Source organism: Vicugna pacos, chromosome 2, assembly GCF_048564905.1.
Source record: "Vicugna pacos chromosome 2, VicPac4, whole genome shotgun sequence".
Lineage (NCBI taxonomy): Eukaryota > Metazoa > Chordata > Mammalia > Artiodactyla > Camelidae > Vicugna > Vicugna pacos.
Window position 1 is genome coordinate 120,216,276 of NC_132988.1, and position 14,624 is coordinate 120,230,899.

The 14,624-nt window shown below is 62.5% G+C and overlaps 1 protein-coding gene across 5 annotated transcripts in view; it reads right to left on the minus strand.

Moving 5' to 3' along the window:
* The window catches only part of SH3BP2 (SH3 domain binding protein 2), a 34,150-nt gene extending 20,017 nt beyond the window's left edge, over positions 1-14,133 (minus strand). Inside the window, exons 1-2 of one of the 5 annotated variants that reach the window (XM_072947025.1) lie at positions 14,002-14,076; positions 338-423 (exon numbers count right to left, since the gene is read on the minus strand). In XM_072947025.1, the coding sequence (XP_072803126.1) occupies positions 338-376 (39 nt within the window). In that variant the 5' untranslated portion in view covers positions 377-423; positions 14,002-14,076. Of the gene's footprint in view, positions 1-222; positions 424-13,563; positions 13,620-14,001 lie in introns of those variants that run through there. The other 4 variants (XM_072947038.1, XM_072947034.1, XM_072947032.1 and 1 more) reach the window with 4 other exon arrangements.
* Between the last annotated feature and the right edge of the window lie 491 nt (positions 14,134-14,624).

The following is a 14,624-nucleotide window of genomic DNA, read 5'->3' on the forward strand; positions in this document are numbered from 1 at the left end:
ACCCAGTAAGGAGAGTGGGCTGAATGGGGCCCTTAGAGACACATGTCCAAGTCCTGGTCCTGGGGAAAAATAGTCAGGACCTTATTTGGAAAAAGGATCTTTGCATGTGTAATTAAGGAGCTCATCCTGGATTAGCCAAATGGGCCCTAAGTCTAACAACAAGCATCCTTGTAAGAGACAAAAAAAAAGCCCTCATAGCAAAGGAAATCAGACTGTGATTACCAGGTGCAGAGGGGGAAGGAGTGGGGGGCAGGTGATCGAAAGGTACACAGTTCCAGAGTCCTGGGGGGGTCACGAACAACACGGAGACTACAGCGAACACGGCTGTGTGGTTTACAGGAAAGTTGTTAAGGGAGTAAATCCTAAGAGGTCTCATCGCAGGGAAAACTTCTTTTTCTCTTTTTTGTATTCTTTTTATCGCATCTATGAGAAGAGGGATGTTAGCTGAACCCACTGTGGTAACCACTTCACAATACATGCAGATCAGACCACCAAACTGTATACTTTAAACTAAAAAATAAAAGGAGAAGAGACACCGAGGAGAAGGCGCTGTGAAGAGAGGCAGAGGCTGGAGTGATGCAGCCGTAAACCGAGGAAGCCGCGGACTGCGGGCAGCCGCTGAAGCTGGAAGAGGCGGCGGCGGAGGAGGGAGTCTCCCCAGGAGCCTCCCGAGGGAGCGCGGCCCTGCTGGCACCTTGATTTTGGATTCTGGCCTCCAGGGCTGTGAGAAGACTTTTGTGTTCTTCCCAGCCCCCAGCGTGAGGTATTTTGCTAGGGCAGCCGTGGGAAAGTGTTTGACACAGGCTCTCCCCGAAGTCCTTCCCCTGTTCGAAGTGCAGGCTCCGGTTAATCTGAAACCCTAGAGGGTGACGCAGTCTCTGTGTGCAGTGCCCCTCCGTGGGCATCCAGCTGGATGGGGCAAATCGGCGCCAGGAGCCTCCTGCAGGCCTGGCCCATCACCTTCCACCCCTCCCTGCACGGGCTCTGAGGCCGTGCCCAGCCCACACCCACCAGACTTGCTGGACTCACCTCCTGGCCTCTAGTTCACGCCCCTGGCCAACCCTTCCTTGGCTCCATCAGGCCATTTCCACCACCATGGATGGGGTCCGGCCCCTGCTGCTGCCCTGGGCCCTGGGCCCGGGGCCTGTCACACAGGACCACCGTGCCCCATTCCCAGTACAGGCAGTCTCCTCCACCTAGAACTCTATTCTCCAACAAATGCTTGCTCCTCCTTTGAGAACAGAACCATCTAGAACCTCACTGCATTCTCTGAATTCTCCAAGTCAATAGCTCAGCCTTGTCCACCAGAGTGTCACATGTGTCCCCCAGCACTCCCCATGGGTCTGGGTCCCACTGAGTCCCAACAGCCCAGGTCAGTGACTGGCCCACAGCAGGGGCAGAGAGACAGACGGATGGCAGGACGGATGGGTTCAGGGTCACGTCTACGCACACGGCTACACCCCTGATATGGCTATAACCAGCACATGCCTGGACCGTCCCTTAGAGCCAGAGAGAACAGTGACCTGGAGCTAATCTGACCCCCAATAAAAACGAATGTCCAGTGGCTGCAGCAAAGTCCCATTGCCCCAGGACCTCTGCTTGTTAAGATAAGCTGCCGTGCACCGGGTGAGCATTCGAATCTGCTCATTGCAAAAGACAGAACAGGAAAAAAACAAACAAGAAAAAACAGAGAACAGGCCAGCATCCCCAGAATTCAGCGGTATGCTGGGGTCTAGGAGGCCCCCAGGGCTTCTCAGGGCTGCCCAGGGTGGAGGCGAGAGGCAGCCCCGCCACTCCTGTCGAGGGCCAAGAGGCTAGGGCATATGCAGAAGAGGCTGGCGTGGACAGCTGTCCACGTGGAGCCTGGCGAGGGCCAAATGGAGGCGGGGTGTGATCTCTACTCTGGGACCCTTGGCCCTTAAGCTCTGCCTCCACTGAGGACTCATAAAGCCCGCTCAGCCCCACAGCCCACCCGGGCCCCCTCCCTAGGCCTGGTGTCCTGCCTGGAGCCATCGCTCCCAAACTGGGCAGCATTTCTCAAGGGCCAGGGCTGAGGACTGGCTCAGCACAGGGAGCGGGGCTGGAGGCCCTCCGAGAGTCCAGGTGCAGGGGACCCTCAGCAGAGCCCTGGGCAGGGCTCTTGGGCCTGAGGAGCAGCCCGTCAGTGGGCGGAGGCTGGCTGGCAGGGCCTCCGGGCCCAGGTCCACCATCAGGCCCAGGGTCCATGGCAGGCGGTGGTGCGGGCAGTGGGGTCGGGGGAGGGGCAGGTTGGCAGCGTCACTCCCCGGCTCCACTCTTGCCTCAAACCACAAGCCAGCAGAGGCGTTTCAGGATTCACACTTCAGTCATCATGACTCTGACAAGTTTCCACCTTTTAATTGCTTGAGAAAGAAACTCTCCAGAGTGCTGACGTGTGGCAGGCCCATCCCCCGTTCCTGGCCCCTCGCCCACGGCTGCAGCCCGCCCCACTTGCCAGCCCCTCCCCACCCGCCGCCTGGCCTGAAGAGGCTCACGACCAAGCACGCAGCCAGCGTGGGCACCCTGCATGGAGCACAGGCCCTGCCCCCGAGAGGCGCTCCCCTTCAGATGCTCCTGTCCACCGCGGGGGCTGCTCCACCCACAGGACCTTGAGGGGCAGGATGGCACTGTGGTTAGCGCACAGGCTTCCCTGGGGACGGGCTGGGTTCAGTCCTAACCTTGTGGCCTGCTCTGAGCCCGTTTCCTCAGGTAACCGTGGGGCTATCCTGAGCACCACCTGGCATGGCTGGGCAGGTTCAGTTGGCCACACCAACATCATGGTCGTGTCAGGAAGGGAGAATGCTCTCCTGAACCGCTCCTGCTGGGAGCCAGGCAACTCCTTTCCACCCTGCCCTCGCGGGTCTGGACCCCCAGCACCCGGCCTCCCTGCCCACCATTGGCCCCACACTGAGTCACATTCCCAGGGTTAGAAACTCCACCCAAAGGTGACAGACACATGTGTCCCGGTGGCTGGCTCAGCCCAGAGCCATTTCCCTTCTCCTTGGCCCCACTGCCACCTCCTCGGCCCCACATCCACACCCACTAGGCCCACACACAGCCCCGTCCCTCCTCCTGCACAGGCTCTGCCCACGTGCAGGACCCCCTCCCAGCTCCTAGGAGCCGCTTCGCCCCGCTCACGCCCCCTGCACACTGACTGCAGCGTTTTCAGTCTGTTGACTGTCCGCCCCTCTCTTGACATAGCTCCGGGGGACAGTCATTCCTTGTGTCTGTCCCCTCGGTGTCCCCAGAGTGGACCAGGCATGAAACAGCACTGATACCCCCACAGCATGAGCTAGTGGGGTGCAGATCCCACCCCATTGGTGGGCACTCCTTACTCTGCATGGGGTCCAATCCTGGAGCTCATTTACTGAATTAAACCATTCATCTTGCCCCAAGCATCCCCACTTCTCCATCCCTGGGGGACCCTTGGGTGCAATGAGAGATGCCTAGTGCAGGGGCTCTGCTGTCCACGGAGCAAGGCCTGGACATCCCTGGAATGACCTTGGCCAGGCACTTGACTTCTTCCAGCCTCAGGCATCCTTGTCCACAAAGCAAGGCCAGTAGTCACCACTGGCAGAGCAGGTGTGGGGCCCAGACAATGCACCCTCACACCTCGCAGCAGGTGGACCAGGCCCCAGGCAGACCAGGCTGCCTGACACTGCTTCTGGGGTCCAAGGGGTGTGCTTGGGAGAATCCACTAAGTACCTTTGTCAGGACGCCCAGAGGGGGCAGCATCAGGCTGACCCTGGGCAGACAGGAACCCTCAGAAAGCAGGACTTCCCCGAATCCAGCCTGCTCCACCCCCTTCCCAGTCACCATTGTGTCCGCTCCTTGGGTCACGCCACCCTGGCTTCCTCTGCTCACGCTCGCTGAGCCCCACCCTGCTGGGCTGCAGGAGGCCCCAGAGGGGGTTCTGGTGCTGGGTGCCAGGCCTCCCTCCCCGCCACACAGAGCCTGGTCCTGCCCTCAGCAAAGGGCCTGGTTTCTGCCACCAGCCCAGGCTTCAGGAGCACAGGCTATACCACCAGCCAGACCCTCCTAGGGACACTGATGTCACATGAACAACCTGTGGGGACAGACTCCCCACCTGCTAAAGCCAAGATGGGGGGTCACGAAGGTGGGGGGGCGCTTTCCTGCCTGCAGCCCACCTCTTGGGACAGGAGGGCCAAGCCAAAGGCAGGGAACACCCTCCAGGAATGTCCACCCAGGGCCAAGGAGTCCACTCCATGGCCCACTCAGTCCCTGACTGCCCAGTCTCCTGCTTTCCTGACGAGAAAGTCGAGGCTGATGGGCTGCAGCCATGGCTCCCTTGCCAGCACTGCCTGTGTGGTCCAGAGCCAGGGCCTCCTCATCCACACCATGCAGCCTGGCATTCTGGCCACACCTGGCTCTGAGGGGGCGTAAGGAGGAGGAGGAGCCCCAGGACCTCCTCTCTGGAAGGATGCTGGCTTTCACCTGGCAGAAAACCCACCAGACCAGTGGGCAGTGGGAGGAGGGCCCCTGGGTTCTGGGCAGAGGCTGGGGCACAAGCGGTGGGACATACCGAGTGCGGGAACAGGCACATGCCAGCCTATCCTCATGAATTCAGGGTCTGCCTCTGTTTTACACTTATCTCCAGTGCCCAGGGGGCTTCGTCAGGAGACTCTTCCGGCCACAAGCCCCCATTCTGAGCCCTGCTCGCCACTGCTGGTTCCCTGGTGCTGGGGCAAAGGAAGACAGTCAGGGCATTGCCACCTGCAGGCAAACACTGCACCCTTCAGCCCTGGGGATCCAAGTTGGCCTCGCCCTCTGTCTGGGGCTCCTAATCTGCTGGAGAGGCAGCCACCTCTGACTCACACCCTTGTGACAACCCATCCACCCAGACACGGTGACACATCAGCTAGCATCGACATGCAGTAGCCAAGCAGGAGATGCCATGGAAAGTGTCTTGGATAGGAAGGCGCTTATCCAAAGGGCCTGGGGTTGGGCTGGGGTGGGAAGAGGTGCACACTTTCAGACAGGAGGGACAAAGGCAGGTCCTGTCCAGAACCACTTGGCAGGGCCACGTGTCCAGCTGAGTGTGGATGGGACTCACACCTGATGCTGGCATGCCGCAGGGGCACTTGCTGCATGAGCCCGCCACACTGCAACCACCCGCGGGGCATCGCAGGGTCGGCCGCCAGGAACACTGGCCTGGGCCCCAGCAGCATCTGTTCCATTACTCATCTCCTTAGGATCTTGTGCCTCAGTGGCCTCCCTTTGACCACCGCAAAGCTCCGGGGTGCCTCCCAGCGTTTCACCAGGTCAGAGCTCCCAGGTCAGGGCAAAGGGCACCAGGACCCAGGCACACGGGGTATGGCCCCCATCTAGGCCTCCGTACACCTCTGGGGGTCCCTGGGCCACTGGCTTTCCCGAGAACTATCTGCCACAGGCTGCAATCCGTCACGGCCGCGTCCCTGCCCTAAGGCCCTGCCCTCCTTCCTCTCACTTCGGCGTCTTAGGGTTTGCTTGGTCTTCAGTTTTAACCCACTTATTTTTGTCCTTTTATCTCTAATGTTAATATTTCTGAGCACTTCTGAGCTGTTTTCAATTTTCTTTCTTTAATGCTGTCGAGCAATTTTCAGCCTCTTAGTCTTTAACTCTATTGCATTTTCTCTTGCTTTTGGTCATCTTCCGTTTTTCAGTAAACTTCAGGTTGGCCTCCGGAGGTCTCTTGTCTGGGGCGGGTCCTGCTCTCTCACTGGCCACCCCCTGGGGACCCCGCCAGCTGGGAGAGGGGTCACCATGTGACAGCCAGCCCTTCTGCCTGGCTGCTGTGGGCAGGGGCCCCAGGGAGCAGGCCACGGCCATTCCCAGGCCCAGGTCTCTGGCTGGACAGCGGCAGGGAGGCAGACAGGCCCAGCAGGGAGAGAGCCAGAGAGAGCGCGCAGGAAGAGGCGCAGACGGAGGGCAAAAGAGGGAAGGAGCCCCAGGCCGGCCCCCAGAGCTGGGGGACTGAGAGCAGCTGTTCCTCTTTGGCCTGGGAACCCCAGGCGGGCGCTGGACCGATGACTCACGGCCGCTGGCTCCTGTCCGAGCCCCTCGGCAGGGGCCCACAGGGGGCCGGGCTGACCCCACCGTTCCCAGGCGCCCTCACACTGCCCCATTGTTCAGAGGCCCAGTGAGGAGAAGGGTCTGGCAGTGGGCCCAGGCTGGTGCAGGAAAGGGGCCAGCCTTAGCCTCCCCTGCCCCTCCGGGCCGTCTTCACAGATGGGGCAGGAGACAGGAGAGAGCAGGGGCGGGACAGGAGGGGTCTCCATCCAGCCACTCTGTGATTGGGCACACCGTCCCTCTTCCAAGGCCAATGGTCCTGTGGGATCCTGCACCCCACACCCACCCTCCTACACTCCACCCGCCGACTCTGAGCCCCGCTCCCAGCCACAGCAGGGAGGCGACTCTCAAAGGCGACTGTGCTTAGTCTCGGGTTCAAGGCCCTCAACCCGCTGATGCCCGACCACGACAGATGGCTCGCACACCCTCCCTGACCACTCCGCAAATTCAGGTCTCCGCAAGACACCCTGATGCCCCACAGTCAGGCCAGGGAGGGGTGCCCTCAGGGGTCCCCAGAGCCCAGTGCGGGGCTGGAGGCGGGGGTCTCTGGAGGCTCATCCAGGCCGGCCCTTCCTCAGAGGGGTGGGCGGCTCTAGTCAGGGCCTCTCCCTCTGCCCAACCTCCCTGCACCCCACCCCTGACACAGCAGCCTTAGGGGGCTTCACCAAATCCCCACGGGCAGGCCGAGCACCCGCCTGGCCCTGCCGTCTGCCCCGCAGGCCCATCATGGACAAGGCAAATGCTCTCATCTAACTGTCTGCCTAACTGAGGTCCCCAGAGGCAAGGCGGCTTCTGATCAGCAGAGCCAGGGACCAAGTTCCTGAGTGCCAGCCCTTAAGGCCTCCTCCTCTCGGCCGGGGACCTGCCACAGGGCTGGGGTGGCCTGTACTGGGTGGCAGAGGGGACACAGCTCAGTGAACACTCCAGGGACACCCTCCCCCTCCCCAGGGAGACAGCCATGGGGTCACACGACTGTCAGCCGGAAAAGGCAGCAAAGAGGACTGGGGAGGGGACAGAGTAGGAACTACCAGAGCCTGGTACAGCCCAGCCTCACCAGGTCTGCCTTCCCCAGCCCCGGCGGCCCCTCAGTGCAGATCACCAACTTCACCGTGGGCGCCTGCCCCCCTGCCCCCACCGCACACCTAGCCCTCCTGCAGGTTCCATTTGCCCAAGCCTTTGAAGCAAGCATCCGCACAGCCACCGCCGCAGGGGAGGGGGCTTGTGCGTCTGTGCGGCGGGGTGTGTTCTCCAGACCCCAGGGTGAGCTTTGAAAAGAAACCAGCCCTTGCTTAAAACCCTCCCCCGCCCACGGCCCGACCTCTCTGGCCCCTTCTGCTTTCTCGCAGCCTCCCCTTCGAAGTCTCCACGCCAGCACACAGCCGGACCCCTTGGCCTGGCCCCTCCTGCCCCTCCTGCTCCCACCCCAAGAAGGCCCCACCTTCGGTGCCCCCAATGGCACCTCCTACACCATTCTTGGGTGCTGCCCACTGGCAGGCCAAGACGGTGCCTGCTGCCTCACCCGGCCCCGTGCCCTCCCCCACAACCAGCCCCGGCCCAGCACCCAGGAGGGGTCCCTGTGTCTTCTAGGCGGCGGGTGAATCAACATGGAGGCCACTGGGGTGGGGCTGTCTCCTCCTGCTTCTCAAGACCTCAGCCCTGAAACAGCTGCCCCTTCGGTGCCCAGCTGGCAGGAACCCTGGGCTCGGGGCAAGGCCTCCTCGATCCTGCCCAGGGTGAAGGGTGGCTCTTTCTCAATGCTCTTCCTTCCCCAGTGACTTCCTGCCCCCAGCGCAGGCACAGCCACCACTGACCATAGCACTCATGCCCCCAGTCACTCTCTCAGGAGAACAGGAAGGCTCCTGCCCTAGGTGGCAAAACTTGCAGGGCTGCTGTCCAGGATCCCAGGATGGGCTGGGCACCATCCCTCACTCCATTTTATAGCAGGCGGACCCCAGCGCCACTGGAGCTGAGGCCCAGCTGAGCCAGGGCCCGGGGCTGCGCCCAGACCGGGACACCTCCCCTGACGGCAGGACCAGGCATCAGCCTCTTCTGGCAGCAGCAGCCCAGGGTCTAGAAACAAATCAGGCCGGGTCCTGGTGAGTCCTGGAAGTTATTCCAGAGTCTCCCCATGGGCCGCCCTGAGCAGCTCCCCGTGTAGCAGGGAGCTGGCACCAGGGACCCCAGCCCTGGGGCAGGCCAGGAAGAAAGTCCCCCTGGGTAGGATCCGAGAGAAGACGGAGGTGGGGGGCTGGGGGGAGGACCTTGTGGGGAAGGGTGGCCAGCAGGTGTGCAGCACAGCACAAACAAGGCCCTGCTGGAGGCCGAGGCTCTGTCCCCAAGGGCCTTGGCTCTGACAAGAGCTGGGTGGTCAGCAGGGAGGCCGCAGTGGCCTGGCACCGACCACAGGGGCTCTGAGGCCCTTTGCTGCCTCCAGCTTGCAGCAGGTCACTCCCACGTGCCCCGCCAAGCACCCAACGGCCACCCTGAACCCCCAGGGGTTTCAGGCCAGATGGTGACGGCAGTAGAAAGCCACCTCTTGTCCTTGCTGAAGGGCAGGGAACGCAGCGCTCCACCCTCTGCCCACCATGGTCAAACCCACCCAGCTGACTGCCAGCCTGCCTGCCAGGGCCCAGCCCCCAGCACTGCGTTTGCCCGGCTGTCTGGGGATGCAGCGGCTCGGTGCCCGCCTCTTACGCCCCTTGGGGAAGGCCTTCCTTTTCTGGCCTCAAATAAGAGAGGAAGCAGCCAGGGTAGGGAGGTCATTCTTTAGGAGACAAGGAGTGTGCTGATTTTCCCTGCATGCCTCCCTCCTGCTCCAGCACGGGGCAGGGCGCTATTCCTCCCACCACTCAGGACTCCCAGGCCCGCCTTCCTGGATCCTTCCCCACCACTCTCCTGCTGGGTGCAGACCTAACCTTGCCAGGGCCGTGCCTGGGGTCCAGCTCTCTGGGACCCAAAGACCATGTCCCCGCTGTGGCCAGTGGCTCTGGGAAGCCCAAGCTGACCCCAATCTTGGCCCCAACGTGTGTCTCTAGGAACGAACAGCCACAGAGAACAGAATGGCTTCCACTTAGAGTGGGTGCCATAAACCTCCCGCCTCAGTCACCCTGTCTGAACCACTGCTGGGGCCCCTGAGACCGGGTGGCTGGAGTGGTGACTGTTAAGGGCTGTGGCAGCTGGAGCCTATGGCTCGGTGGGGCTGTGATGGAAACCTCGAGAGGTTCAAGCAAGGCCACAACAGAACCACCCACTATGATCTGATTGGAAACTTCGCCAACCGGGCGGCAGAGGCCTTCCAAGATGACAGAGCACATCTGTCTCTGATGACGAGCCGGAGTTAAACACGCCCTGCCTGCAGCCATCCAGGCTTCAGTCTGTGGGAGCTTCACAGGGGAACTTCCCTCCTCTGGGCCAGGCCCCCAGGGGCACTGCTGGGCAGTCAGATGTGGCCCTGTCCTTCATGAGTTCCCGTTCAGGCAGGGAGAAGCAGGCAGGTAAACACGACCAGGGAATGGGCCCGGGCCTGCAGGAGGCATCCGGCTTGGGAGGTGGGGGCGGGGCCGAGGCCGGGCCCCAGCACCAAGCAGGACACTTAAGCCTTACTAAACTGCTTCTGAGGAGGGATGGCAGGGTGAGCCAGACAGGTGGAGCTGCTACCTGTCCTCTCCTGGGGACATGCTTGGCCCATGGCCTGGTACACAGGACACCCCGGCATGCCTGAGAGGGGCAGAGGCCTCTGGGCAGCAGCCTTCTGAGGGGGCCCCACCACTGCCCCAGCGGTAGGGTTCAGAGTGGGGTGGCAAAGGCCTCGTCCTCCAGCCAGGGCCCTAAGTGGGCTGTGGGTGCTGCCCCGGGCTCCCAAGGCTTTGGGAACCAGGCCACGGCCCACCCTGCATTCCAGGACCTTGGGTCGACCCCTGACCTCTCTCCACTTTGCCAGCAATGAGGGGTGGGGGCCAGGCTGGCTCTGCCCACCCCAGCTCAGGGCAGTGGGTGTGAGGACACAGGGCTCTCTAATGCCACATAGCAGCTTGCAGGATCACAGCACCCCCTCAGGCAGGACTAGAGGAAACCCCTGAAGTGGAGCTGCAGGGTCTGTGTGAGGTCAAGGACAGGGAGCCCAGCTGGGGCTGGAGGTGTGGCCCTGATGGCGCCCCTTGCAGGATCTAGGTCCCACAGTGAGGACTGTGTCTCTTTTAACTTTCCCGAGGATACCATAAGTTAGAACTGTTTCAAGATCCAGAGGCCTTTTGGAGAAAGGCCGCCTACCTGGGGGGGAGGATTTCAGTGTCCTGTTTCACAAGGAGCGACCTGAAGTCCAGAGAGTCACTCGGACATGAAAGGGACACAGGCTACTCCTGTGCTGGGAATGTGACTCCCCTCTGCTTCTTGGGAGAAACTGTTTGCTGGCTCAGAGAAGCCCTGGGGAAGCCTCCTCCAGGCTGGCTCAGCCTCTGTCCACGGGGGAGCCCACCCTCGGCACCGCACGCATGGCGCCACCTTGGGGCTGTCACCCGTCAGCCTGGCAGGCCCTGGGGGCAGGGACCTCCGCTCCCTCTGCAGGTTCCAGCAGGCAGGCACCCCACACCCTACCCAGTGGCCTGGAACGGGCGTGCTTGGCAGTGGGCCGCCCCTGCCCTGGGCTGAGCCTGCACACAATAAACATCTGATTCACAAGGAAGCAGAGGGCACTTCTCGGAATCAGAGGTGCAGACCAAACCCTCAGGCCCCACCAACCAAACCAGGCCACTGCCTCGGGCGACCAAGCCCACACCTTTCCTGGAGGCCAACTGGCAAGGCGCCCTGGGGCCCACCGTGGCTAGCCGGCATGCGCTGAGGGTCAGTCTCCCCTGGACCTCAGGGTCAGGGGTGAAGGAAGCGCCAGGTCTGCCAGCAGCTCCAGGTGGTTTGTGACCTGGGACGGGGGTGGGCAGGGGCTGACCTGCAGGCAGCCCCAGAGCTGGAACCTCAGAAGTTCTGGTGCCCAGGGAGAAGGAGGGAGTGGGGCGGGTTTTTGCCTCTCCTGGGAGCCCAGGCCACCTCAAGCCCCATCAGGCCCCCTCCCCGACGAGGGCCAGCCTGGGTTTGCACTTCACTGGGATGGTGCTTTGGAGTTCAGGTGCAGCTTGGAGCCTGGCCCCCGCCAAAGCCAGGGGCTTCTATCCCCTGAGAGTTCACTAAGGAGGCTCAGGTCTCCCAGCCGCAGCTGAGCAGCAGTTCCCTCTCTCCTGGCATCACCCCGTCTGCCCTGGTGCCTAGGCCTAGGGCCTTTAAGGACAATGACCAGGCGGCAGGCGCTGCTGGGTCTGCCTGCCCAAGGCTACAAAGGGTCTAGAATGCTCCCTGGCCCCTCACCTCTCGGACTTAGGTGGCCCATACATAGGACTGTCCCCAGTCCTTCGATGCCTGGTCAGGGCCACTGGAAAGATCCAGAGGCCTTTTGGAGAAAGGCCGCCTACCTGGGGGTGAGGATTTGTGTCCTGACAGCCCCCCTCCCTGCCTCCCAGGCCCCTCTGCACTTTGATCCATGTCCCTCACCACATCCAGTGCACATCAGGCCACTGGTCAAACTGGTCCGTCACTCTCCCCACTGCCAGCCTTTGGCTCAGTCTGTTCCCACCCTCATGACCGTCCACCTGGTCCAAACAGCCTTCCTCCTGACTGCAAATCCTGCTTTCACTGGCTACCTATAGCCCACCTCTCTCAGCAGTGCTGGCTACACTACCTGGGGTTATTACAGAACCACATATGTGCATGCCGCAGCCTTACTGAGGCCACCTACTGGCCAGCCAGTGAGGGGAGGAGCCTGCCAGTCACTGACCCTTGTCCTACTGTAGAGCTTCAAGGACAGAAGCCAGGAGGACCCAGGCGGCTCCCCAAGCCTGGCCGCTCCTGACAGACTCAGGCCTTTGCCATGAGACCTAAGCGGGATAGGACCTGGGAGCTTGCCCTTTGTCTCAGGCCTCTCCAGGTCCAGCCCCATGCCCACTGCCAACCAGAGGTGGCCTAGCTATCCCTGTTACCCAGCCCTGAGGACTGAGGAAAACACCCCCAGTGGTTCACAGTCACTGCACACCAACCATGTGCCAGCACTAGCCAACCACTAGACACTCACTACCACCCACGAGGTAGAAAGTGGTTCACTCCCTCCACTTGACAGACAAGGAAACTGAGGCTCAGCAGTGTGAAGCCTCCAGGCCAAGATCACACAGCTGGTGAATGGTCGTGGCCACATTCAAAGCCAGGACCCAGGCCCTCTGTGTCCAAGGCTGGGCCACTTGGTCTCTGTGTGTGTGTGCTTCAGACTTCCCACCTGCAGGCCTGCAGCTTGAGTGCACCCATGTTGAGGGGGGCTGGTGGGGGCTGACTCAGCGCCTGACTTTCCTCTGTCCACGTGAACAGGAAGGGCTAAGGGAGATTTGGAGCCGCCCGCCTCCCTATCTCTCCCAGGGTAGCCTTCTTGGTGGGCTCCTCCCTGACTCTGTAAGCCTGAGGGACTCCCTCAAAAGGCCAGGCCCTCTTTTCAGATGGCTAAGGGGGACCAGTCTGGGCCACCTACCTGTCTGTCCTTCTGCTTGCCCCCTCTGCCCAGGGTGTGTCCCAACACCAGGCACAGAGCCAAGTAATGGACTGGGGGGCAGGCAGGGAAGGGGAATTATGACAGAGTCCTCCCCCCTTAGAGCCCCTATCCTGGTCCCCTGGCCCACCCGGAGTGGAGCCCTCGCTCCCAGGGGGTCCTCTGGGTGTCCTGGGTATAGAACACAGTGGGAGGAGAGCCGGGAGGTCATGGAACCCTGGCCTGGTCTCACAGAGCCTGGGCCAGAGAGGACAGGGGGATGACCAGGCTCACACTGAGTCAGTGCTGGGCTGGACTTAAACCTGGAAACAGACCACGACACCAGGACTGGCCAAGCCCCCTTGGCCATCAGACTGTCGTGAAAGAATTCTACACATTTTATCACCATCATGGCAGCTGACATTTCCTGGGCCCCCTTTGTGCTGGGGCCTGGTTACGCACCTCATCAGGAAGCTCCCATGTGTCAGCCACACCGCAACTCCAGAAGTCCTACACGGAGCCCTCGCCCCAGGCCAGGGCCACTTATGAGGGGCACTTTACTCAGCATGGCCACCTGGCCAGCAGGCACAGGCGTCACCAGTGTTGACAGACGGGCAAGCCGAGGCGCAGAGAGAGGATACGAGGCACTCGGGGTCCCGCAGGGCGACAAGCGCCGTGGGCTCTTGGCTCCCACGCTGTAGCAGGGCTCAGGCAGGCTAAACACCCCCAGTGCAGCCACTGTCAGCACTGCACCAGGGGAAGCCTGATCCCAGAGCAGCAGGGAAGAGCTGGTCTGCTGGGAGGGGCCAGGCCCATGTGTGGAAGGAAGGCTGTCCCCAACCCCCCCCCCTACTCTGATGCGCTTCTTCAAAATAAGCACGGCAGACACCCTCTGAGCCACGGGGCTATCAGTCACTCACACTTCAGTGTGAATCAGCTCCAACAGGCAGCTTTTCTCCCACCTTCGTTTGGCCAGCTGAGGGAAGGAGAGTCTGGATTACCGGGAGGAGGTGGAAGCAAACTCGGCCTGGGCCTTCGGCGGCCGAGGCGTGCGGGTTCTATAATGGGGGCCTGCGGCGGTTTGCGAGCCCCAGGGGCCTGCAGAAGCGGGAGCCCAGAGGGATGAGGGGCCGCGGGACGGACGCTGCACCACTGCTCCCACCCCCGGCCTCCAGCGTGCACCCCGCGCACCCCCGACCCCGCGCACTTTCTCACGCGGTGGCGCCGCCAGGCCCGGGGGAGCTGGAGCTGATCGCCCCTCGACCGCCCTACGGCGAAGACCCTGGCCCCGGGGGCTCCGACCAGCCCGGGGGACGCGATCGCGCTCCGCCAGTCCGCGCCCCGCCGTCGTGCCTTACCTGCCGAGGCTCTGCCCCCACCTCCGCGGGCCGGGCGTCCCGGCGGCGGTTCCGGCTCAGCCGCCAGGCGCTGCCGCCCGCCGGGCCGGGAGCCAGGAGATCTGCCAGCTGAGCGCTTCGGCCGCGCGGCTCCGCCAGGCCCCGCCCCTTCGGCCTGGCCCCTCCCTCCCTGGCTCTGGGCCCCACCCCGGCCTCAGGCCCCGCCCGTTCTGTCTGGCCGCCCCAGCGGGCCCCGCCCCGCCTCCCCTGGCTCCCCGGCCCCACCCAACCCAGGGCCCGGCACTCACTACTTTGGCCGCCTCCAGGCCCTGGGCACAGCTTGCAGCACTCGGGGTTCAAGGATTGGCTCAGGGTTTGGGGAGCTCCCTCCTTTCCCCACCCCCGGTCCGCGGGAGAAGAAGGCAGGAGTTGGCTACGGGTGTGGGCACACCATCTTTGCACCGCACACAACAGGTGCTCAGTAAATGTAAGTGTCTGTTCCCTGTGTGTGTCCTGCACAGTGACACCTGGTGGCCCCACTGGAGGAGGTTTGCCTCCCAACCCACTGATCCTGATCCTGAGCGAGGAGGCAGCATCCGTCTCTGACCCCATCCCTGCCTCCAGGGTCTGACTCAGGTTAGGAG